General features: G+C 46.6%; 3 protein-coding genes; 2 read left to right on the top strand and 1 right to left on the bottom strand.

Annotated features, from left to right (window-relative positions):
- The first annotated feature begins 1,204 nt into the window (after positions 1-1,204).
- GSTUM_00010117001 (uncharacterized protein) lies at positions 1,205-4,833 on the top strand. XM_002841068.2 has 2 exons: positions 1,205-1,794; positions 1,895-4,833. The coding sequence occupies exon 2, from the start codon at positions 2,013-2,015 to the stop codon at positions 4,275-4,277; it is 2,265 nt and encodes a 754-aa protein (XP_002841114.1). The 5' UTR covers positions 1,205-1,794; positions 1,895-2,012; the 3' UTR covers positions 4,278-4,833.
- Positions 4,834-5,341: 508 nt separating this feature from the next.
- On the top strand, positions 5,342-7,009 carry GSTUM_00010116001 (uncharacterized protein). XM_002841067.2 has 7 exons: positions 5,342-5,475; positions 5,596-5,636; positions 5,736-5,887; positions 6,039-6,190; positions 6,266-6,430; positions 6,590-6,710; positions 6,786-7,009. Exons 1-7 carry the CDS (start codon positions 5,467-5,469, stop codon positions 6,875-6,877), a joined length of 732 nt encoding a protein of 243 aa, XP_002841113.1. The 5' UTR covers positions 5,342-5,466; the 3' UTR covers positions 6,878-7,009.
- Positions 7,010-8,942: 1,933 nt separating this feature from the next.
- Positions 8,943-11,032, bottom strand: GSTUM_00010115001 (uncharacterized protein). XM_002841066.2 has 4 exons: positions 10,722-11,032; positions 10,285-10,650; positions 9,982-10,211; positions 8,943-9,921 (listed from the first exon to the last, which is right to left on the bottom strand). Exons 1-4 carry the CDS (start codon positions 10,941-10,943, stop codon positions 9,897-9,899), a joined length of 843 nt encoding a protein of 280 aa, XP_002841112.1. The 5' UTR covers positions 10,944-11,032; the 3' UTR covers positions 8,943-9,896.
- Positions 11,033-26,216: the final 15,184 nt, after the last annotated feature.

Here is a 26,216-nt window from a genome sequence, read left to right as displayed (position 1 = left end):
TCTTCGTGGGGCGATGTTGTACTGTATAATACTGCGTCTAAATCGCTAACACAAGGAAGGGTTGGTGAATTCAAATAAAATAATGGACATTGATAAACAAAACACATGAAACAAATATAAATATAGTGCTTTGAAGGTTCATACATATGACATCAAAATCGATCCAAGCACTACACAATACCGGTACTTGAGCAGCACTAGCAATCTGAGTGAATATGCATAATACGTATTATCGTCAAAGCTGTGTGGAATCACTAGATCCGAGGACCGAGTTCTGGATATTCAGGAGAAAAATGAGGGGGAGGGGAAGTTGAAGTGGGATGGGGGGGCATACAATACTCAAGAAATATCCCTTCGGGTTACAGTAAGATGTTGACCTCGATCGTATGGCTGCGACACTACGATGCCAGTGCACAAAATATCATTTGCTCACACAACAGACAATAATCCTAAGAGCCTCAACTGTAACCCAGCACCCCCCGTCACGGTTAAAGATTACTTCTGACTGGATGGAACACATTGTTGGTAGGGGGAGCAAAGCAGCTCACGTGAACCAGTTATATTTTTAATCTAAGAACGAGAAACAAGCGGCGAGTCATAGAGTCATAGAGTCGTAGAGTAGTCGGCCATGGCTACATAAATCAACTGAGCAAGTTGTCCTTTTTCCATTTCCATGAGCCGTTTTCTCACTCATAATTCTTCTGAGTCCCTCGAAGGTGGAAACGTGTTCCCGCCCACAGCGAAAGAAGTACCTTACCGACATCCCAGAGAGTTACAGTGCTCGAGTAACCCTTATCCCATTGGGCCAGGAATACTAGCCACATACGGAAAGGTGTGACACGCTGTGCAACTCAAATAGTCACTTTTTACCCCTCCAAAGCCCACGGAGAGGCCAGGCGAGAGAGCTGGGTATACTTGTTTTTGCAACAAGGAGCAGCAGACCGTGCTGGAGGCCCCACTCTCCGCTGTTAGAAGCTGAGGATTAGAAGGGAGACAGAGACAGAGACAGATATCATCAATAAAGCGATAGACTTACCTTTCAAGCACAGTACAGAGTACATATAACAGGGTTGGAGAACTGACTCTGAGCGCCATCCACATCCGCATCCACATCCATCCATCCCACCACCACCACCCCGCCTCTGCTCCTGTCTTATTTACCTGTCCCCAAACTCCCCACTCACCACCGCTTTCCACCCCCCACCACAACCCCAAAATAACCACAAAATACCTTCCGCTCATCTACCTGCTCTCTCTTTCATCTGCTATTACTCCTGCTGCTACTGCTAGCCTTGCTACCATCTTGGAATAACTCTACTCATTGTCTGACCTTTCATCACTCAAGAAAATCAAAACAAAACAAAAAAAAGAATAAAGCCATAGTCTCCATTTTGTTTTGCCCGGTGCCTGACCGCCTTGCCCAGCGTTTCCCGCGGTCGGACAACACACATGAGCAAAACCCCCCCTTGTGTGCTGGAAATACTCTCCCAATTTCTCCTTCTCTGAATACCAGTTGACTCAACGAAGCGAGCACGGCTGCGGTCTCTTGTGCGTTCGCCTCCACTCAGTCAAAGGAGCCCTAACCAGCCATCTATCATACAAGTGGACGAAGACCTCGTACCAATCAATCCAAAGGTTTACACACGCAGACAGGCAAGCCCCTCCTCCTCTCCCACCTTAACCAACTCAACCCTGCGTTTCTCTTCTACCCTAACACAACCTCAACCTCCTCCTCTTCAGCTTCTCTCACTTTCACTTGTTCGTTATTCTCCCGTTTGTTACGTTGCAGCAAAGGTACTCCACCCTAGCCTCCTTTCTTCCCCTCCGTTCACTCCTCTTCTGGAAAACGCTGCACTCTCAGAGTTGTCATTCATTTGTTGCTGACCAAAACGAGGCGCCACTTTTCCTGTCTTGCTACCATACCCTCGTAACCTCATTAGAACTTCTACGTGCCCTACTTAAACCTCATTTTGTGCTGAACCCTCGGTTCGGTTGAGCCTCCAACAATCGAAATGCCGGCCCACTCGGAAGACGGCGGCAGCAGCCCACTAGAGGAGAGTACCTATGAGTTGCTCAGCATGTCTACTGAGATCTCTGACGACGAAGACGATGCTTCATCTATAACTTCGTTTAGGGACAATATCAGCGAAGACAATATGTCTATCGAGGATAGCGAGTCTCTTGCTGAATTTCAAGATGACTCTCCTCATTCCGACCCCAGCCCTGGTATCCCCGCATTCGGTGGCCTTGACGAACAGCACCTTGATAAAAGCAGAATGACCCTCAAAGACGAACGCTTCGGCTCAGAACAAGTGGTTTTCGAGGAACCAGAAGACTTTGCTGGTGAACAGATTTCCGTGAGCTCGCGTGTAATTGAATTCAATGAAGCCGATTCCATGGACATCAGCCAACACCTAAGGGTTGACGATCCACCTCCTGCTAAACTCTTCGCTACGGTGCGGCAAACCATGAGCAAGCACCAACTTGTCATGGAAGAGCCTTTCCGCATCCTGTATGTCGGAGCTACATCTGCGAAGGATGAGATAACTACAAAATTAGGGGGTGCACTAGCTGTCCCTGTCACTGAGTCGACCAGCTCTTCCTGCTCATGGGAAAGCTCCAAGGGCTCGCGTTTTAATGTCATACCTGTCTCGTCTTTCGGTGCCCGCAGCAGTTCACCTGAAGTCGAGCTTGTGGAGTCGTTTGGCGTAGAGATGGCCGTTGACGTGTGTACCGCAGCGAGGTCCTCCAAGAGAGAAAATCGGCCAGAGACTTTATCCTTGTGGTTGAATGGTAACCAATCCGTGTCGTCGTCTTACGGTGATAGCGGTCCCCAGCTTGAGAGCCCTGGCTGGAAACTGCCTCACCTAGCAGTTGTCTTCAGTTCAGAAGATGACAATACGCAGAGGAGGATGACCCGAGTATACGCAAGAGCTTTCATGGCTCGTCACTCAGTTCCAACTCTTGTCATTTCTCAAGACCCTCTCTATCACAAGCTCACCGAAAATTATACCCTCGATACACGAAGCGTGCACATGTGTCTCGAGTCGCAATCTGATTCGAAATATGGCCACCTCGTTCATAAGCGTTTGCCTATTGATCTAAATACCTTCCTCAATCTTGATGTTCGTCAGATGAACCGCAACTTGGCCTGCGTTACCGGTATCTCTCCAAAATCCGATCGGGAGAATGCGCCGATCCCAGTCGGCGGATTGCGAACATCTGTGTCCTCCATTACTTCCACTAACACATTACTGAGAGATGTAGAAAAGGCACCCCATCAACCAACATTGAACGCCTCGAGCAGCCTATACTGGGTCCGTGACCAGAAGCGCGAAGACCTCTGGAAAGTTTTTCTCGTGGGCTGGATATTCGTGTGTGGTCTAGCTGGAGCGACATTTGCCATTGCGTGCATGAAGTTTAAATCACCGATGGCCACTGATGAAGCTCTCGCTCCAGCCGTAAAATCTGTTACACAGATGACAACCTCTGCCTCGACCGTAATGTCCCCTACTGCGGTCTCAGTCATTACCTCACTCTCCGCCACAGTTCATTCGTCGAGCATCGCTACGACATCGCGATGTAGCCCAAAGAACGATATATCTAGTCTTGTCTTCGACCCGAACTCTTTGACATTGAATCAATCTGGCCAATTCACTGTTCATGTCATTGGAGACAACCATCTTATCATACGCCCCCCACAAAAGTATCTACTACTCCGAAAGCCACCTACTTTATTCGTCGAAGTCACTCGTGGTGGAGAAGAAATATCTTCTGAACTCTCAAAGCCTCTGGAAGGTGTGTATACGCTGGAGCTGGATAGTGAGCAAGCTTGGGGATTAGTGAAGATTTCGATTTCGACCAGGAGCGCACCCTTGATTAGTGAGACATTGGAGGTTGACTTTGGGTCACCTTGGTTGAAACTTTCAGGATGGCTCAAGGCGGTAGAACAGAAAAAGGCGGAAATCCAGGTCATAGTGGAGCAGACCATAATCGAGGCAGAAAAAATTGCAAACGACTTGACCGACATTGCAGGGAAACAGGCCATGGAGGCGAAGGAAGCTATGGTGGCTAAGGCGAAGGAGATCACAAATGGTGCTTCAAAACTCTACCAAGGAACCAAATCCATCACTCTAAAGCACTACCTCCCTTCTGTCAGCAAATCGGAATACGTGCAAAAGGCACAGAAGCAGGCCAAGATTGTCTGGGAGAAGGAAACCGAGAAACTTTCTGCAAAGAGAAAGGAAGTCAAACGAACTGGATGGCTGGGTCGATAAATAGCCCACCTTTTTAATTTCATTAGTATGGTTAGTTGGTCGGTTCTTCTGCTTCTTTTTATTTTGCCCTGTGTCTCAATATCTCTCCCTCCAGCTTTCCGCCTATTGGAAGAGGTGGGAACAGTGGGGACTTCGACGGGCCTTCTCAATTTATTGTTCATGTATGTGATTAGTTAGGATTTTTTTTTTTTCTCTCTCGTTTCCTTCTTGCTTTGTTTCTCTGTGCTTTCTTGTCCGGCCCCTGGAGTATTTTTTCTTTCTCTTTTTAGGTGGGAAGGGGATAGGATAGGAGCCCCTCGGGCACAAAGGACTTGGGCAGGATTAGGATTAGGGGGATGCACGGGACTCGGTTAGGTCTATATGGAGTTCTTTTCTTTCCTTTTTTGTTTTCAATCATATTTTATGTCTTCTAAGTGCTATATTTGCTTTTCTTTACACTCCCCATTCCTACTACTACACGTATGGCGATGCCCTGAGGGACTTCGGAATATGATAGGTGTTCCGAGGATGAATCATTATATGATAAATAAATAAACGGGCAACTATGGTGCAAAAATCTTTGGAGAGCGAGCGGATAAACACCCGCGCAGTGAGCTTTTCAATTGGCCGTTGGTCCCAGTCGAGAGGTTCTAAAGGTTTTGGACTGGGTTGAAACTTCAATTTCTCTGCTTGAGATCCATTTCGGGGGGCGATTACCATGGAATAAAGGATATACAGCGCTCCCAAGGCATAACCACCAAAATCCCCTCGGGAGTGGGGCGCCCTGGGTACCGGTAATCTGTTGCTCTGAGACTCTCCTTTGGGAGTAAAGCACACACCTTAACTCTGTAATTCTATGGCATAGGGCGTGACACGATGTAAACATAATCATTGGGGGAAGGGCCTGTCATCTTATGGTCTGGCAGGTTTCGAGTGATGGAAGGTGCTGCGGCCCCCAGACCTGGATTAAGAGCCATGAAAGCGCGACTCAATATCACGTGATACGGGTTGACGCCAAGCCCCCGGACGTTCCCTCACAACAAATAACACTCGTCCTTCCTCTCTCCCCCACACAACTCGCATCGAACGAAACAACACCTTTCTCTGTCAAAGCCACTGACCTCGGTCTTAACATCAACCGATTCTTTCTGTAATTGACGAGTCACGGTTCGAAGCTTTACAGCCTTAGGTATCTTAATAAATCTACACAATGACTGAGGTATGATAGCTTCACTTTTTATTCACTGCCTTTGCCTTCCTCAGCTCCTCCGCATTCGGAGGAAGGGAAAAAAACAAGGCGCAACAAACGATGTGCACTAACCATCCTGCTATAACACAGATTACCAGAAAGATCAAGCTCGTCACAACTCAATCAATACTGTATGTGCGCTCCCTCACGTGTATCTTTTCATCTCAACCATCCATCTGTTTTGCGCCTGACTGATGGGTTTTATTTTTCTCCGTTTCTTTGCTCTACAGGACAGATGTTGCGCCTGCCCACGAGGGTTTCCCGATGAGGGAGTGGTCTATCCGTGTGTTCATCCAAGGGGAGAAAGGGGAAGAGCTACCTGCGAATATATTCGACAAGGTGACATATAAGCTCCATCCGACGTTTGCCAATCCGAATAGGGGTATGTTCCTTTCGCCCCGCTTTTCCAATATCTTCGTCGCACCGCGGAGGACTATATAAATTTTTGTATACGAAAAGAATGGTGCGAGGGAGGAATGAAAAAAAGGAAGGAATAAAGAATTATCTAATTTAGGTTTGGTGGTGGGAGATAGTCGTCAAGAAGCTACCGTTTTTAATCACCGAGCAGGGCTGGGGAGAATTCGATATGGAGGTTGTTCTTCATGCCATCGATAAGGGCGGTGATCATTCCATTCGCCACGACCTCAACTTTCAGAAGAATAAATACGAGTCTGTTCATCCCGTCGTGAGTCTTCACTTTCACCTCTTACCCGGCGGTGGTTGCGATTGATTGCATAACTGATGTGGGAGACCTTACTAGACTTTCAATAACCCGAGACCGAACCTTGTCAAGGCTTTGGCAGCCTCTGGCCCAGTTCCTGGGGCGGACACCGCGGCGCCGGAGGAGAACGGGGTGTCCAAACGTGATAAGCGCAAGAATGATGGAGAAGAGAGGACTAAGAAGAAGAGCCGGAGCGAACGTACCGTCAGTTTTTCCCTACCTTTTCTATTGCTCTGCGATCCTCGGCGTGCACTATGAAATTTTGTTAAAAAAAAGCAAAAACTTGACTCTCCGCCTTTCTCCCGCCCTCTTAATTGATTTTTTCCTTGTTGCAACATACTGACCTAGGTTTTATGGTAATAGTTCGACATGGAGAAGCTAGCAGAAGGCCTTCAGAAGCTTCAAGAAGAACATCTTCTCCAGGTCGTTCAGATGGTACATGATAACAAGACTCCCGAGACTTATATCAAAAATGACGTAGAGCGTGAGTGCTACCTACCCACTTACCGGTCTCCTGCCAGGCTAATCAAATCAATCAAAATTAATTTTTGCGAAACAGAGGGTGAATTCCACGTTGATCTTTATACACTTCCCTCACACCTTACCCAAATGCTTTGGAAATTCGTCCAAGAGTGTGGCGTCGACGTATAATTATCGTTCTTCCCTTTCCCTCGACTCATTTTTCATGTTCTGCTTGCCCGGGTTGTTTTTCTTATCGTTTTTTCCTCTTTCAAAAAAAAAAAAATTAAAACCAAAAAAAAAAAACCCCAATTTGAAAATTTTGGCTTCCTTGGTGTTGTGATCTTTACTTCTTTTTTTGTCTTTTTAAATTTCTTTTTCCTCCCTTCTTGCGCTTGTATTACCCTACACTTCCTACTTACCACCAACCTACCTACCTACCCATACCTCCTCAACCGCCGTCGACAGTATACGCTCCCAAGCAAGAAATCCACTCCTCCGAAACTAGGCGTAAGGAATTATTCTTTTCTTTCACTTTCATTTTCTTTTACGTTTCTCCTCTCTTCTTGTGTAGCCGCCTCTCCATCCTTTACTTATTACATTCATGCTACGCAAGATGTTCCTCACATCGTACTTTACTCCACCATACCTTATTTTTAAGTGTCATGCCCCCCCCTCTTTTTTGTGTTGCGGTTCTATGTCTGGCTACGATAGGTCTGGTTCGTTTTGCATAAAGCAAATTACTACAGTATTATGATATGCCCTGGTTGGTGCACTGTGCCCCATATGAAAATCTTGGTACTGTGCTTGTGGAATGGAATGGCGGGGTGTATTATGATTATAATTATTACTATCGTTATGTATGGATGGACGTCGTGGGAGGATGTAGGACCCGAGACTACCTAGTCTTCCTAGAATGGGGGAAATTGGGGAGAGGAAGGGTAAGGGAAATGATTGAACTGTCACTTTTTTTTTTTTTTTTGTATTTTCTTGAAGGGTTTAATATTATATATATATATATATTTATCTTTACGGTATTGATTTGACGGGATGGGGTGGGTGGTATTATCATAGGTAGGGTATTTTGGAAACACCATAATACTTGTACTACGGCTCAAGTATGATGCATGGATCAATTGCTCGTTTGGAGAGAGGGGAAAAGAATTGAAGTGAAGTGGAGCGCATACGGGCTCTCATCGAGTGATTCAATAAATGGAGACTCAGTGTGTAAAGTATGAAAGAGCTTGTATTACAGTCCGGAGCAAATTACCTGACCCCGGCAACCCTTTCTGTCAAGTAAGGCATGGTACAGTACTAGTACAGTACGTACCACAGCGCAGCGCTCAGCGCAACTCTTCCGCATCTCAAGTGGCAGGCATAATAGTACCGTATACCATGGTAGAAATATCCGGCCATATATTCCTCCCCACCCCCTTCCCCATCACGTCTTCGCGAACCCCAGCAAAGTCGAAGTGACACACAGCACCGTAACTTACCGACAGCAACTCAACCCCCCCCCCTAGCCATAGATTCGCCACCGTCGGCGGTGATAACTCTTTTTTTTTTTTTTTTTTTTTTTTTGGAGGTCGCATGGATAGCAGATACTGTAAACGCCGGTAATCCCGTCGGTTGGTCGGTCAGTCCATCGCGGAGGGGAAGGGAGGTTGCAGGGGACGAATGAATGGATGATATAATTGACGGAAATGAAATGACTTTATGGCCGACGATGTGTGTTGTGTCCGCTCGTTTGTCCGGTGGATGTGTTGTGGCGTTCTATCATACCGGTATGATACTCGAGTACCGTACGAGTATACGATACCAAACCCCACCACACACACCTCCTCTTACTCCTATGATACCGGTACTTGTACCAAGGTAGACCTCCTGAGCCACAACTGGATGGGGCGGGGCGGGGTGGGGCGGGGCCTGTCGAAGTACTCGAGTATCATACAAGCACGGTACATGATGAGTCTAACCATGTTCCCACACTTGGGGGGACGGGCACCATATACCGCGCCCCATTATCAATGCGCGACGGCTGACGAACCGAGTACCGTCCTGACTCCTGGCAAACAGACAGACTTTGGTACTCGTACCTGCACGAGCAGATTGATTCCTTGACGGGTCTGAACTGAGGCTTCCCGACACGGGTACGAAAGGGGTGGGCTTCCTATTCCAGGACTTTCCCAGAAATCGTACTCGTAGGGAGCGTTTGTCACGGGAGAGATTTGAATTTCGCACGGACATGCTCAATTCATCGAGTTCATAGGGTAACTTGACTCTAAACCAGCCATCGTACTCGAGGAAAGCAGAAAAGAAAGAAAAAATTCCCCCGACCAAAACAAGAAAATCATGTAAAAAAAAGTCTATAATGTTTCAGAGTATAACGATGCAAATACCTATACAAGTAAGTCCGAGTACCGTATAGTTACACTCTATCTCATAGGGAAGAAAAGAAATGAGAAATGAAAAAGAAAGCAGAAAAAGAAAATATAATATCAAATCCGAGCGGTTAAGGTAAACCAGTGCTACAAGTAAGTTACTCGTACTGTACTCGAGTACAAGTACCCTGCACCAGTCTCGACTACGCCGACCGCGGCAACTACCCCGTTCATCAAGCAAAGAGAGGACAAGGCTGCATGTACTCGAGTAACGCAACTTAACGTCACTGTGCGGCACGTATTAAATCGCTGCAAGTCCCAAATATGGTACTCATACAAAATAAGGAGAGGGGAAGGACAGAGGTACTCGTATATCACGTGCATTAAGTAAGAAACGTGGTTCAAGTACGGTATCATGATATGGCGACCCAAACAAAAAAGGAAGGAAAGACAAGATAGAATGAGCAAACAAGCAACCCCTTTAGACCAGAAAAATAACTTGTACCGGATTTATAGATACTGTAAAGAAAAGGAAAAAAAAAAACGCCCAGGAAGGTACCGTAGTTAGTTACGTCAAGCCTTGCTATGCATTCAAGGGCCGTTATTGAGATAGCGAGATGACAAGGATAAGGGAAAGGAGGGAGATGCGAGGAATGAAAAGTTGGTCGATTGAGCGAAAGAGAATTTCGGGTAGAGATCTGTTATGGGAGCTTATTCTCCAGTGGTAAACGTCGTAAAACAGCCACCAAGTCGAACGAGAGAGTAAAATGAATAATAATAATAATAGAAAAAACAGTAAAAATAGCCTTTGTTAGTGTCTCTGCGACACTCTAATCCTTGTGCAAAACATTCGCTCTGCAACTCATCCAGTCAGCGCCAAGCTCAGATATGCACGGAGAGGGAGGGGGAACAAACCTTCGGAGAACCAGCTCCAAACTATCAGTACTGAGACTCCTCCCGGAAGGAATCTCGTCAACAATCCTCATAATATTGGCAAACAATTCCCCACCCTTGTACGCCAATACAGCGGGCACGGCAGCCACGTCCATTTCCGCCTCGTTATGGTGCAATTTCACAAATCTCGTAGTGGTGTACCGGCGAGCCAGTGTGTTCAAGCAGTCTTCCACGAAACGGGATTCCTCCGACTAAGAAGCCAATCAACAATGAGTAACCCATCCCCTCCATCCCAAGAACGGGCAGACAGAGAGGTCGACAAACCTTATCATTGTAAATAGTAACCACAACAATTGTCTCCGATGACACCCTCTCCACAGCGTCCAAGTATCCCACCGCATCGACGACCTCCACACGGCCGTACTTACGTTTGCTAGGTGAGTGCCGGCGAGTATTCGACTGGCCGGTTTTAAGCTCCTGCATCCGGTTCTTGCGCCATGTCCTCACGAAGTCTTCCTCGCCGCTCTCGACATCGCTGTTGAGGTCCTTAACTCTCGGCGGAGAGGAGGTCCCTCGTGGTCGGGACGATTGGGAGTACCCGATGTGAATTGTGTTTGTGGACTTTTGTAGCTTTTCCTTACGCAGGGCAGATTCGAAGGATATTGCGTCCGAGAGGACACCTTTAACGCCCTTTCAAAACGACACCGTCATTAGCCAGGAGGAAGGGGAAGGCAAGTGGCAGAAGGAGGGGGAGAACAAACAGTCTGGAAACTCCCAGATAAGTGTGAAGAATGCTTGAACATCATATCTCGATCACCAGTTCCCGGAATACTGCCACCAACTGATTGCCCCTTCTCTTCTTTCTCTGCTCTGTTCAGGCGTACGGTCTCGCTATCGCTATCGGGTTCTGAAGGGCTTTCAGAGTCGTCTTCCGGATGGTGCTTTGCTCGTGCTTCGCTCTTCAAATCGTTGAACTCTTCCATTGTCAAAAGAGGAGGGGGGCGGGGGTGGTATGAGGTTTATATTGGTGTGGGCTACGGTGTGTCTGTCTGTCTTGCTCCTCACTTTGTTGGTATGGGGGATGGGTGGGTGTCAAGGGAGGGAAGGATGGAAGGGATGGGGGTTGGCTAAGGAAGGAAATAACGTGGTGGCCACGCTTCCTTGCTTCCTTGCTGCCAGCTGCGTCAGATGTTATGGGAAAGATGGTAGGGATGATGCGAAACAGGGCAACGATGCGTCTATTTTGGACAAGGTGTTATGCGGTAAAGGTAAGGGTTATGCCTTCCCTGTCGATTGAATGGGTGAGTGAGCAGGTGATCAGTGTGTCTGTGTGTGCAGACAACAGGGACAAGGCCGAAAAGCCTTCTCACAATATCCGTGCGGTAATCGGTCCACAGAAGAAGGATCTCTCTTATGAGACGCCAGGTGTGACAGATCTGTGAAACGGTTTATTCCATCGTAGTAGAAAGCTATCTATCAAACTGTCCGAGTACTGTAGAGTACTATTTCCGGTACTCGAGTACAAGTACAGGACCCGTACTGTGCTCCACTCCAACGCCTCTACCGTGCCTTGCTCACCTGTGCCATACCTGTGCTCGAGCACGGTACCCACTATCTACCAGATTGCACCCTTACGGCACTCGCACCGTATCTCATATACCAAACCTGTGGAAGGAAGAAAAAATGAAATAAAATAAATATGCGGTGGAGCTCTCCGTCAAATGGTTGGATTAATCCAGCCCAGCTAGCTGGTCCATGCCAGTTCCAGTTCCAATTCCGGTTCTGGTCAGATATTCACCACTCATCATCACCCACAAAAGAAAAACGCGCTCCACCGACCGTGACACAGCCCCAAATAAACCCCCCCTCCCCCGATCCAGCTATCATAACCCAGCCAAAGCCAGGGCCAAGGAGCAAGCCGCGGATCAGTACCGGTATCGTGCTAGCATTCTGTGCGGAACCTCGTATAGACTAAGTCCGATTAGTGTAACATAGCCGCCGTCCGTAAGTCAATGATACCTTACTGGTGGTCGGTACCGGTACCATATTGGCCGCGACTGTTTCGAGTCCGGAGAGTTTTCGCACCCCTTGGCGATTTCCACCCATGGAGCCACATAAGACTTCATGCCCCGTAAATAGATCAGCGAATAGGTTCGGTTTGATGTAAAAGCACTGTAAGATCTGGGTAGCAGAGTGTATTTTCATGAAAGCTTGTGTGAGATTTTATCTCCAGGCCGGCCCTGCAGACTGATAACTTTAAGCATCCTGCAAAAAGGTTGGTGGAATGGCAGGTACCGACAGAAAAGTAGATTGCGATGGGGATACCTTGTAAAAGGAGAAAATTTTCGGTAGAATAAGAAACATTTCACAAGCTGTCCAATAGTATTTTGCGACACCGTCCCCCCCCCGTTCTCCGCGCTTTGTGTTGACTTAGACTACCTTCCCTAAAAAGTGAGCACCGTAGAACATCCACCATCTGACATCATATTAAGATTATTATTATTTCCGGTTTTAGACTGCTTTAGATTGGGGGCTTTATGGTTTTAAAAAATAATATAATATTATGATAATACTACAATATTATTATTGTAAAGTATTTTTATAGATATATGGTATCAAGGAATACAGAAGAAAAAAAGAGCAAAAAAAAAAGAAAAAAAAAAAAAAAAGGACCCAACAGAGTACTATATATATGGGTGCATTTAAGCGGAAAGGATAACAATTGGCAACAACCACAAAACTGAGTAAACGGTCCTGAGGCTAGAGTATATGGTAGAGAATCTTTCTAGATTTTTGAAATAAATTTAAGTTTAAAATTTGTGGAATGGTGGGTCTGTAATGAGTATTTTGTATTTATAGTAAAAAAACATTTTACATAAAATAATAGCCTACTTCAAAATCTACCTCTAAGCAAGTTTTGAAATATTTTTAAGAATACAATCAGTAGTTATTATAAAGTAAAGTAAAATGTTAATGGATATGAAACAATTTGCAAACATTATTAATCTGTGGTAAGAGAAAAAAATGCAATCATGTTTGAGATAAGATATAGGTAGACAAGAGCAGTAAATGAAAAAGAAGTAAAATAAGAACTAACTAAAAATCTAGATTAAGAAGAAAGTAGCAAGTTATAAGAACAGCTAAGTAGGAGTACGGGGTTTTCGGCCACTCCTAGTTTTCGGCCACTTTGGCGCCACTATTAGCTGTCAAAGGAACTCTAATTTACAACTCCCTGTAACTGGTATGGGTACTCAGTTATTGGTTTTGTTTTATGTTTTGTTTTAAGTATTGCTTTGATACTTAGTTTGTTTTAAGTATCGTTTGATACTTAGTTTTGTTTTATGTTTTGTTTTAAGTATCGCTTTGATACTTAATTAGTTTTACCAAACTGTATCGATTGATACCTTTGATTAGTTTTGTTCATGCTAGACATGAACAGATTTGTGTATTTAAAGACCACCTGTTTCTATGATAGAAAAGGAAGACTTCGACAGACAGTATTTCAATATACTTGGTTGAACGGTTACTTCTTTGTTCCTCAGTACACCCTCGAAGCCTCCTTTAGTTCTCAGCTCTCGCCTCCTCTCTAGAAGAGCAGGCCACCTGCCAACTATCGTATCAATTACCGATAACGTGATTAGCACCTTGCAAATACGTTACACTCCCATTGTAACCTACAGGCTTTCATTTGTACTTTTTCTAAAGACTGGGAGATTCTTAATGCTGCCTCCTCTGCAGGAGGTTGTTTTGCCTTTACTTTTGCCTTATTTTCTGCAATTCTAGCCTGTTCTACCTCCTCTTCCATCTTTGTCCTTTCCACATCTTCAAAAGACTTTTCAATTGATTCTACATTGGCAAACAAAGTATTTGGATTTATTGTAATCTTTTTTTTTTGTTTCTTACTTTCTAGCTTCTCTACCTGTATCTGTAGTTATTGGTTTTCAGCATATAGCTTAGTGTCTGTATAGTGCAAATGGACTCAAACTGGGTCCACAGAATGGACCAAATGCGATTACTAACTAGTCAACTACAACTATTAATTTTGCAAAAAAAAAACCGCTAGGTTGAAGCTAATTCTATGGAGAACAGGATAGCTGTTTTTCTTTTTAAATTAAGGGATATCAGCAATTGTTATTAGAGTTTAAAAAGTGAAAATTTTGGTAAGAGTGAAATTAAGGATAGAATTTTACTTAGGATCATGATAAGAAATACAGTGGATTACTAAGATATGGTGATAGTTGATGAATGTAGTTTTAGAGAGTAAATGTAAATGCACAAAAACATTACAATCTATATCAATAGCAATCTATAATCAATATCAATATGCCACGAATTAGCAACAAACAGAAACATATATAAAGTATTAGTCCTGCAGGCAGTGTAATGATTCCTCCTTGAATAGTTAGTTCTAGGCAACGGGGAACGATACTTCTCTTCTTCAGTTTCTTTCCTTAGTCTTATTATAGCACTAGGCCGCTGCCTACGTTACCGATAGTATAAGACCTCTGTTTTCTATCGGGAACGCCTATGGTAAGCTTTCTCTAACTCTTCTACGTGAAGAGCTTTCCTTGGTGTAACAATAACGTTGCAATAAAGATAAAGATCGTAAAGGTGTTTTATATTTGTTAAAGTAATAAGTAGGAAAAGTACTTAAGATTCAATCTAATTTTATTTAAACTTGTACCACCAACACTAGCATACAACGAGCCCCCACCAGCACAGGGATACCACTAACCGGTATACCACTAATCCTAAGCAAACTAAGTCTATGGCCCCACACCTGCCATCCCCGAGTCATGCCGGCACGGAAACCAATTACATGATCATCAAACAACCCAGTGCCCGCCCCAGTTCAAGCCTGTAGCCCCTCTGGTATGAAGCCAACCAGCACTAAGCGTAGCCGAAGCTGAGCAAAAGACCAACCCAACCAGGTTCCTCGTCTAACAAAATATAAAACACTACCGCCCGGTCTAAACACCGTTCTGTGAAACCTCTACCACAATAGAAAACTAACAATAATCTAAACTAAACCTACAGGCGGCACAATGGCAGGGAGGAGGAAACACACATGTCCACCTCTCGCACCTGCATGCCAGGCCGTTGATCCTGTAAACCTACTTTGCCAGTTGCCTCTAAAGAGCATGTTGGTGAGGAGGACCTGTACCCACTGCCTGTCCCCAAACAAAACAATCTTTAAACAAAAGAACTACCTAGAGGTGGTGACAGACTATGAAGGTCAGTGGGGCCTATCTCCTACCTGTGGTGCCATGCCTCCTCCTGCCAAACCCGTAGTCAAACTAAAGAAACCAAACAAAACCCACAAACTCCAGCGCACAAGACCTAAACAAGTCCAACCAGGTAGTTGCAACCCACTATTCACACAGGTGGCCATCAGCCAGCCGGCTCATCAGGGAGCTTTACAGTACTCAGCAACTTCATCCAACAGTCCAAGCTAGACTGAAAATACTTAATTAGACCTTGCCCAACCTGACACAGGCCCGACCGGTGCTCGTAGGTGCCTCTCCCCCCCCAATCAGCCCCCCCAAGCCCTACACGCCAGACGCCACAGAGCCCATCCAGTCCTCCAGCCCCTCAGACAGATCAACCATCCAATATTAACAGGATAGCTTATACCTAGCCCCGTCAGGCAGCCACTGGTCTTGGCCACACCAATAGAGCTGCGACCCCCAGTATATCGTAGCCGAGGGGGTCCACCAGCCACAGCTGGAAGCCACAAGGGAGGCAGTACCAATACCCAAAGGCAACGGCACCAGCCACACCATCCAACCCAGCCGAACCAAAGTCCTACTAAGCTGGGAAAGAGTAGGCAGCGCTAGCCAAAGCCAGCCCCACAGGTCTGGCAACAAGTACAGACCGAATGATGAGCAAGAGGTAACCCAACTGACACGACAAGAAGGGGGAGGGTGAGCGAACGGGAGTAGACAAACAAAAGGTAGGCTCCACTTGTAATGGGTGAAGCCGCCAACTACAGTCTACAATTAAACCACCCAAACATACAAATAACGCGAGTGTCTGGCAGCCAATCGTCCCACACCACCCCAGGTAGTAATGAAAAACCACCCCAAGGAGTAAGAATTTTCAGGGTCAAAGCCATCCCCGGTAAGGCGAGGAGGAGATACCTGACTGAATTACTGTAAATGCTGCAAGGACAGAAACTCCAAGGGAACGGTGATAAACAACATCGTAAGATTCTGACTGTAGAAACGAAAACGTAATGAGGAGGGGCTGGGCGGGCACCACCTTGCCACCTGAAGCATGATATGGCCGGTATGACGAGTTGAAGCTTGGGAAGGTCATAAGTCCAACCCAAAGGCATTTTGTATCGTGAGAACTAAGGTTTCCATTAAAACCCAACAAGAAACATGAGCTGGCCCTGAGAACAACACGGGTGATTCCTGCAAATACAATGTTCAATCTCCCCAATCGAACGCGAAAGCTGCGAGTAGACGATAGACAGGAAGCCGAAGACATTTTACCGAAAGGAGCGTGTAAGTAATCATGATGAATAGCTCGAAGTGTCAACATCGTGAGATAGCCAGCAGGCGACGAAATAAGAAGCAAACAAGTAATCCGCCACGCAACACCTAACAAACCTCAACACCAAGAACCCCAGGAACTACTGAGCGAACTCAGATATCTCCCCCAGAATCCAAGGCATCAAGGTCTATCATGGGTGTGAAAGAAATGCTTGGGGCGAAGCAATGGCAAGGACGAGGAAAAGTACTTAGAATTCAATCTAATTTTATGTAAACTCTTACCGCCAACACTGGCATACAACGAGCTTCAGGGCCAGACCCCTAAGTTGTTGCATCCCGGATACCACTAACTATGGACTAACTAAACCTCCAACCCCGTACCTCAAACATGCCTGCACCATGCCCCAACACGAACACTAAGTACAAAGCTATCAACAGTAAAGAAAATCCTCCTCAGCCCGGCCTACCCACCAGCCAAGTTATCTGAACAAAATACAAAAATCCACTACCGCTACCTGAATGTAATACCACGATATCCTCCTCCACAGTAGAAACTTGCCTGAGTGCCCCCGCTCAATGATCTCGGGACATCCTGCTGACTGCCCCGGCACCCATCCCCATTCCCAAACAAAAGAAACACCCAATACTCAGGTGCGTAGACCCAAGGGAAAGCTGACTTGCAGGGCAAGGACTCCCTAGTCAAGGGGGTACGAACTGTCATAGAAAATCAGGAGGGCGCCACATCGGCAGCACAGCCTAAAAACCTCGACAGAAGCATCTATGACGAGATAGTTGCCAAGCCGCTGGCACTAGACTGAACATGTCTAAGTATTCAACTCCTCCTCTAACTCCTCAGCTCGCTCTACTGGTGGTGAACCAGCCGCGGACTTTGTAGTAACCGGTTTGCGGTAGCGTACCGGTGAAGGCGATGACCCTTCCGAGTCGGGGACAAGTGGCACAGGTGAGGTCTGGTCTTGTTTGACCCAGTGCTTCTTGTTCTTCTGCCTCTTCCCACTCCCAGGTGCAGGTCTAGCAACAGGAGTGAATGGGCCACCCTCATCACCACCCACCGCTACAGAGGGGATACCACTAGAGGCGTTACCCTGACTAGCCATGTGCTCAGCCACAGAGGACTCAGGTATCTTCCCCCCCCAAGGGTGTGATACCACTGCAGCTGGTTCTACCACACCAGGATCCATCCTACTCACACCAGGAGCAAGCGCCTCAATGGGACCTGACGAATCAGAAACTTGTCCACTCACACCACCATCCACAACTGAAGCTGCAGAAGGGGCTGGGATAACCGGCGGCACAACATTCCCCTGAGGGAGCTCCTCCGCTGGACCCGGAGAATTTTTAGGGTCTAGCCCACCCTCCTCAACTGAGACTACTGTAGTAACCAAAGCGACTGAGGGGACAGGTGAAAAGGAGATAACTGTAGGAGCTTCAGCCGCTAGAACTGTGACCAAACTGTGAACTGTATCACATTCAGAGACCAGGGCAGCTGATAAGGTAGATATCTCTTTCTCAGCGCAATGAAATTGCTGAGAAAGGATGGAAATGTGATGCCGAAGGTGAGAGACTTTGGCCTTTAGGGCAAAGTTCTTCTCGATAGCACGAGACAGAACCACTGATGAACGTAGAGCGGACGTGGCAGAGGGGGCGGGGGCTCGCTTAGCCATTGTGACCATGAGGAGGTGACCATATTGAGCAACTGAAAGGATAAGTAGAAGGAAGAAAGGACTTCCAGCAAACATAGGAGGAGGTATAAGTACTAAGCTCCCGAAAGGTGTTTGAAGTTACAGACTTAAAGCCTATCATGAGATATAAATCAAGGGCTCTGATTGGATTGACACCAAACCTTCACTACTGACACAGCGTGAAAGAAGGAGGAAAAGTACTTAGAATTCAATCTAATTTTATTTAAACTCGTACTACCAACACTAGCATAGGACGAGCCCCCGCTGGCACAAGGATACCGCTAACCGGTATATCACTAATCCTAAGCAAACTAGGTCTACGGTCCCACACCTGCCATCCCCGAGTCATGCCCGCACGAGAACTAATTACAAAACTATCAAACAGCCCAGCACCTGCCCCGGTCCAAGTTCTGTAGCCTCTCTGGTATGAAGCCAACCAGCACTAAGCGTAGCCGAAGCCGAGCAAAAGACCAACCCGATCAGGTTCCTCGTCTAACCATCAAAATATCAGTATCATCCAGTCTAAATACCATCCCATAATACCTCCACCACAGTAGAAAACCAAACAAAACACACAAACTAAACCTACAGGCAACAGAATGGCAGGGAGGAGGTAACCAATATGTCCACCTCTCGTACCTACATGCCAGGCCGTCGACCCTATGAACTTACTTTGCTTGTTGCCTCCGAGGAGCGTACCGGTGAGGAGGACCTGTACCCGCTGCCTGTCCCCCAAACAAAAATACTATAAATAAAGAAAATACATAGAGGTGGTGACAGACCATAAGGGTTAGTGGAGCCTATCTCCTACCTGTGGTGCCTTGTCTCCTCCTGCTGTACCCAGAACCAAACTAAAGAAACCAAAAAAAACCTACAAAGTCCAGCACGCAAGACCTGTTAGGCGGAAACAATTTGATAGACTTCAAAGTTGTCTAGGCCCATCAAGATTTGTTTCTGTAGACAGAGATTGTCTAGGAAGGCTCGGACTTGGCTCGTTTTGTTTATAACTACTAGGAGCGAAGTAGAATAGGTAAAGTAGGGTAGAATCGTAAAAACAATATTATATTGTTAAGGTCTCTTCTCTGTTGCTTGATGATATCTAAAGCTTGGGAGACACTTCGATATTTATATTCCGCATCTGAGTGTTCGCGGACTACATCGATCTATCATACAACCATGTACTTCTTCAATCGTAATTCGCGACATTGAGTTTTCTTCCAAGGTGCGAACACCTGTAGACCCTGAAAACCATCACATCCTCTTCGGTAATTACGATATTTCTTTTTAGGAAACGTACTGTCTCCAATAGTAATATCCCGATTAGCAGAGTCTTTAGACTTATGGCCTAGTTCTTAAGTCGAACTGAGTTGGCTCCAATTGTCTTCGCCATTGATAAAATGATCAGTTTTATCCACGGCTATATCTGCAAAGGTGGTCGTCATTACAACTATCGCAGGTCGTCTGACTCCGATCCTTTGTAACTCCTTACCCAACTCATAGATTTTCTTTGGATGACTTCCTATTAATTTGCAGGAAGCTACTCCACTAGACTGGTAATTAATTCCTCGGTCAGTAACTCTTGGTTGCTCTCTGGGTAGTAGGTTTCAGTAACTATTATAGTATTGAGAATCACCCCATGGCTACGACGTGTTCCGAAACCCAGTTGCAACACTCCGTGAAGTTTGTTGGGTTCTTTGGTAGTGTCTTTTGGAGTTCTAGACTCTTCTGGTGTATGTAAATGTATTGGTCTCTAGTAGAGATCCTTTACCATTTAATACTATCTCTTTGTGCGAAATAGTTCCGTTACATACAACCCATGCCAAAGGTGTCATGTCTTTGCAGCCAAGTAGCTCTCTGAGTGGTTGACGGAATTACTCTGCTCTACTTCTAAGGCCTAGCCGAAGGTCCCCTCTCATATAACCTGCGAACAGGATCCAGTCGGACGGACGGCGACGACATATATGGTGTTATTCTAACACCTTCAGTTCTGTGATAATATAGTCACAGGATACAACTGTGATTGATATATACGATGACGCGCGGGCCCTGTAAGGGAGCCGGAGGGGGGTGTTGGAGACCAGAGATTCCGATTCCGAGTGGGGTTACCCTACTTAGGGTGGTTCCTAGGTATCGGGTTCTGGTATTCCTAACAAGACCCAAACAAGTCCAACCAGGTTGTCGTAACCCACTATCCACACAGGTGGCTATCAGCCAACTGGTCCATCAGGGAGCTTTACAGCACTCAGCAGCTTTGCTCAACAGCCCAAGTAGGACTGGAAACACTTAATTAGACCTCGCCCAACCTGACACAAGCTCGACCGGTGCTCGTAGGTGCCTCTCCCCCCCCAATCAGCCCTCTCCAACCCCCACACACCAGGCACTGTGGAGCCCATCCAGCCTCCCCAGTTCCTCTGACAGATCAACTGTCCCATAGCCACAGTACAACTGATACCTAGCCCCATCAAGCAGCCACTGGTCTTGGCCACCCAACAAAGCCCCATCCCCCAGCCTCACATAGCCAAGGGGGGCCTACCAGCCACAGCCGGGAGCCACAAAGCATGTGGTACTAGTACCCAAAGGCACTGGCACCAGCCTCACCGTCCAACCTAGCCGAACTGAAGTCCACCTAAGTCGGGAAAGAGTTAGGTAGAGCCAGCCTAAGCCAGCCCCACAGGTCTGGAAACTCAGACCAAACGACGGGCAAGAGGCGCCTCCAACTGACTTGACAGGGAGGGAGAGGACGAATGAACAGAAGCAGACAAACAGAAGGTAGGCCCCACTTGCAATGGGTGAAGCGGCCAACCACAATCTACAACCAAACAACCCAAACGCACAGACAATGTGAGTGTCTGGCAGCCGATTATCCCACACCACCGCAGGCAGCAATGAAAAACCACACCAGGGGGTAAGTCTTTTTAGGGTCAACGCCATCCCCATGGAGGCGAGGAGCAGACCCCTGCCTGAATTACCATAAATGCTGCAAGGACAAAAACAGTGAGGGAATGGCAATAAACAATACCGTAGGATTCTGACTGTAGAAACAAAAACGTAACGAGTAAGAGCTAGGCAGGTACCACCCTACCATCTGAGGATGCGGCCAGTACGATGAGTTGAAACTTGGGAAGGTCATCAGTCTAACCCAAGGGCGTTTTGTATTGTGAGAGCTAAGGACTCCATTAAAACCCAACAAGAAACATGAGCTGGCCCAGAGAATAACATGGGTGATCCCCCCAAACACAATGTTCAATCCCCCCAATCGAATGCAAAACCTGCAAGTAGATGACAGACAGAAAGCCAAAGACATTTTACCGAAAGGGGCTCGTAAGTGACCATGATAAATAGCTCAAAGTGCCAGCATCGTGAGATAGCCAGCAGGCAACGAAACGAGAAGTAAACAAGTAATCCGCCACGCAATACCTAACAGACCTCAACATCAAAGACCCCAGGAACTACTGAGCGAACTCAGATATCTCTCCTAGAATCCAAGGCATCAAGGCCTATCATGAGTGCGAAAGAAAAGCTCGTGGCGAAGCAACAGCAAGGACGAGGAAAAGTACTTAGAAGTCATTCTAATTTTATTTAAACTCGTACCGCCAACACTGGCATATAACAAGTCCCCGCCGGCACAAGGATACTGCTAACCGGTATACCACTAAGCCTAAGCTAACTAAGTCTACGGCCCCATACCTGCCATCCCCGAGTCATGCCTGCGCAAGAACTAATTACAAGACCATCAAACAACCCAGCTCCCGCTCCAGTTCAAGTCCGTAGCCCCTCTGGTATAAAGTCAACCAGCACCAAACGTAGTCGAAGTCGAGCAAGAGACTGACCCAACCAGATTCCTCGTCCAACACAATATAAAATCACTACCACCCGGTCTGAATACCGTCCCGCAAAACCTCCACCACAGTAGAAAACCAACAAAAACTCCAAATAAATATAAACTACGGGCGACACAATAGCAGAGAGGAGGTGATCAACATGTCCACCTCTCGCATCCACATGCCTAGCCGTCAACCCTATGAACCCACTTTGCCAAGTGTCTCCGAACAGTGTAATGGTGGTGAGGACTTGTACCTGCTACCTGTCCCCCAAAACAAACATATAAACAAAAGAAATACATTGAGGTGGTGACAGACCTAAACCGCTAGTAGGGCCTATCTCCCACCCATGGTGCCTTGCCCCCACCAGCTATGCCCATTGCCAAACCAAAGAAACCAAACAAACCCCACAAAATCTAGCATGCAAGACCCAAACAAGTCCAACCAGGTGGTCGCAACCCACTATCTGCACAGGTGGCCATCAACCATCTGTGTCATCGAGGAGCTTTGCAGCACTCAGTAGCTTTACCCAACTGCTCCATCAGGCCGGAAACACTTAATTAGACATTGCCCAACCTGACACATGCCCGACTAGAGCTCACAGGTGCCTCTCACCCTCCAATCAGCCCCCTCCAAGTCCCACACACCAGGCGCCACAGAGCCCATCCAGCCCTCTCAGCCCCTCAGACAGATTAACCATCCGACAGCCAAAGGACAGCTATACCTAACCCCATCAGGCAGCCACTGGTCTTGGCCATGCCAACAGAGCCACAACCCTCTACTCCACATAGCCAAGAGGAGCCCACCAGCCAAAGCCGGAAGCCACAGAGGAGGCAGCACCAATACCTGAAGGCACCAGTACCAGCTAGACCATCCTACCCAGCTGAACTGAAGTTCAACCGAGTGGGGAAAAGGTAAGCAGAGCCAGCCAAAGCCAGCCCCGCAAGCCCGGCAGCAGGCACGGACCGAACGACGGGCAAGAGGCATCCCCAACCAACGCGACAGAAGGGGGAGGGCGAGCGAACAGAAGCAGACAAACCGAAGGTAGGCCCCACTTGCAATGGGTGAAGCCGCCAACTTCAGACCACAACCGAACTACCCAAATGCACAGACAATGCGAGTATCTGGCAGCCAATCGTTTCACACCACGCCAGGTAGCAATGAAAAACCACACCAGGGGGTACGATTTTTCAGGGTCAAAGCCATCCCCACCGTAGCGAGGAGGAGAAACCTGACTGAACCACCGGATATGCCACAAGGACAAAACTTCCAAGGGAACGGTGATAAACAACATCGTAGGATTCCGACCGTAGAAACATGTAGTAACGAGGAGGGGGGGGCCAGTGAGGCCCCCTCCCCAGTGGATTGATGTGGCCGGTACGAGGCGTTGATACTTGGGAAGGTCATCAGTCTAACCCAAGGGCGTTTTGTATCGCGAGAACTAAGAACTCCGTTAAAACCCAACAAAAGATATGAGTTGGCCCAAAGAACAACATGGGTGATCCCACCAAACACAATATTCAATCCCCGCAATCGAACGCGAAACCTGCGAGTAGACGATAGACAGGAAGCCGTAGACATTTTACCGAAAGGGGCTTGTATGCTACCGTGATGAAGTGTTCGAAGTGACAGCATTGTGAGAACCATCAGGCAACGAAATGAGAAGCAAACAAGTAGTCTGCCATGTAACACCTAACAGACCTCAACACCAAAGACCCCAGGAACTACTGAGCGAACTCAGATATCTCCCCCAGAATCCAAGGCATCAAGGCCCACCATGGGTGCGAAAGAAATGCTCGAGGCGAAGTGACGGCAAGGAAGAGGAAAAGTACTTAGAACATAGTGTGAAGAACCTATCGTCCTCGGCCACATCGGCCTCCTTATATAGTGTTCTTCCCGCCTGTAGTTATGTGACCCAAAGTGGTCTCATGTGCGAAACCAAATCATAACAAATTAGTCATGTGACTAAGATGGTTATATGCTCAAAACCTATGACCTCATAGTGAGGTCATATGTAAAAACTCATAAACCTATCATAACACAATAAACAAATCATATGACTCGACTGAGTCATATGCATGAAACCCATGACCTCATAATGAGGTCATGTGCGAAACATAAATCATATGTGCAAGGCATACCCGCAAGGCACACTCGCAAGACATACTCGTCAGGCGCATGTCCCATGACTCATATTTGAGCCATGTGTAAAAGTATCACAAATCCCACACATAACCAATGATATGACTCAAATGAGTCATATGTGTGAAACAATAACATACCTGTGACTCATAGCCATGTGTTATGTGAAAACCTTTTCCTCGCCAAGCCACATTCGTGATATTAGCTCCTCTCCCCCTAAGCCTGAGTCCCATCAGGCTTTTTCCTCAAGCTTTAATAGTTTCCGTCCTGTCAAGTGTATAGACCTCCAAAGGCTATTGAACTTGTTGTCCGCTTCCCTCCATCTTACTCTCACCATTTCCAAGGTGAGGTTTGCCATTTCTATCACGTACCTCTGAACATCGTTCAGCTGTTGTAGCTCTGTGATCCTTTTGTCGTTTGCTGGAATTGTGGCTTGAGCCTGCCCAAGTTGTTCCCAAAGTCCTCGGATTTGCCTGTGTAGGCTCCTGGTGTCCGGTTCTGTTTCCATCGATGAGTTTTGGGCCCCTCCCTCCCTGGGCCTCATTCTTGAGGTCCTAGCTCTCTGCCATACTGTGGCATTTTTTCCTTCTAACTCTTTCTTTGTCCCATCCTTCTGCGGATAGTATCCCGCAGAGATTTTCTTCATCCTATGCATCTTGCATTTGTAGTTGAAGCACTGATTCCAGAGCTTTAGGGCATGGTCCATGTGCGGACCGAAACTTTTATATTTTCTCGGAAACCATCCTAAGCCTTCCTTGTCCCCGTAGTATGTGGGATATCCATCATTGTAACATACCGTCCATGTCATAGCGTTATGCTGTGCTTGTTTTTCCCTTTCCCTGAGTTCTTTGTCAGTCGGCCCTATGAATGAGTATTCAGAGCTGATCAGTGTAGTTTGACGGGAGCTGTTGCCCCAGCCCTCGTGAAGTTGCAATAGCGCTGGAGGCTTACCCTCGCTTTTGTCTTAGTTGAATGAGATCGTTACCTGGGCCGGGCTTGCCTGGGTATTGCTGGTAGAAGGTTGAGAGAGCATCTTGTGCGTATTCGAAGTTTTCTGCGAAGTATCAAGTTTTATCGTGTTCGGGTGAATATCCCAGCCACTTGGCTCGGTATTGGAGGTGACTGTGGAAGAAGCGTGAGTTGACTATTTCGTTGAGTTCGTATTCTAGTTCTTGGTCAAGTTCAATTGGAGGAGGAGGAATAATTGTTTGTGAGGAAAACTTGTTGTCATTGTGTAATTTGAGGAGTAAGATGTGGAATGTGTTGTGTATTCGCATTGAGGGTGGAAGGTCCAGTTTATAAGCTCAGCTGCCCACCCTTTCCATTATCCTGAATGGTCTGATTTTCTTGTAGTCCAATTTCTTTGAGGGTTGTATCGTATAGATATTGCGTGGTATTAGCCATACCATATCTCCCACTTGTATGTTGGGATCTGGTCTTCGATGTTTATCGTATTGTTCCTTTTGTCGTTGTTGTGCTTGACTCATTTCGTATTGTAATACCTCATGTAGTTTTTCCATATCTTTCTTGTCCAGTATTATACCGTTAATCGTATGATATATGGTCTGACTTTGTGGATGTTGTCCGTAATTCACGAAGAAGGGTGTCGTGCCGATCGTTTCTTGCTTTCCATTGTAGTATGCAAATTGGACCATTGATAGCAGTTTGTACTGATCATCTTGTTGGTAATTAATGTAGGCCCGTAAATATTGTTTGTGTATCGTGTTTACCTATTCCATTTATCCATCCGTTTGCAGGTGAAATGCAGTGCTCAGCCTGTTTTGTATCCCCATTTCTCCGATTACTTTCTTCCATAGTCCTGATGTGAAGAGTGTCCCATGGTCGGTAATGATATTCTTTGGGAGGCCATGAAGTCGGATAACTTCTTGGAAGAATGTTTGTTTAAAATTCCTCGTGTTGATATCATTTCTGACCGGAATGAAATGACTCATTTTGGTCAGACGATCCACTACAACCAGGATGCTGTCGCAATTTTCCAATGCCAGTAGGTCGGTAATATAATCCATAGTAATTGTTTCCCATGGTCGTTTGGGAACTTCGTTAGATTTCAGTAATCCATATGGTATGTGTTTAGC

The sequence above is a fragment of the Tuber melanosporum genome (genome assembly GCF_000151645.1).
Source record: "Tuber melanosporum whole genome shotgun sequence assembly, scaffold_67, strain Mel28".
Classification (NCBI taxonomy): domain Eukaryota; kingdom Fungi; phylum Ascomycota; class Pezizomycetes; order Pezizales; family Tuberaceae; genus Tuber; species Tuber melanosporum.
Note: the sequence above shows the minus strand (reverse complement) of the source record. Positions and strands in the feature narration are given on the sequence as shown.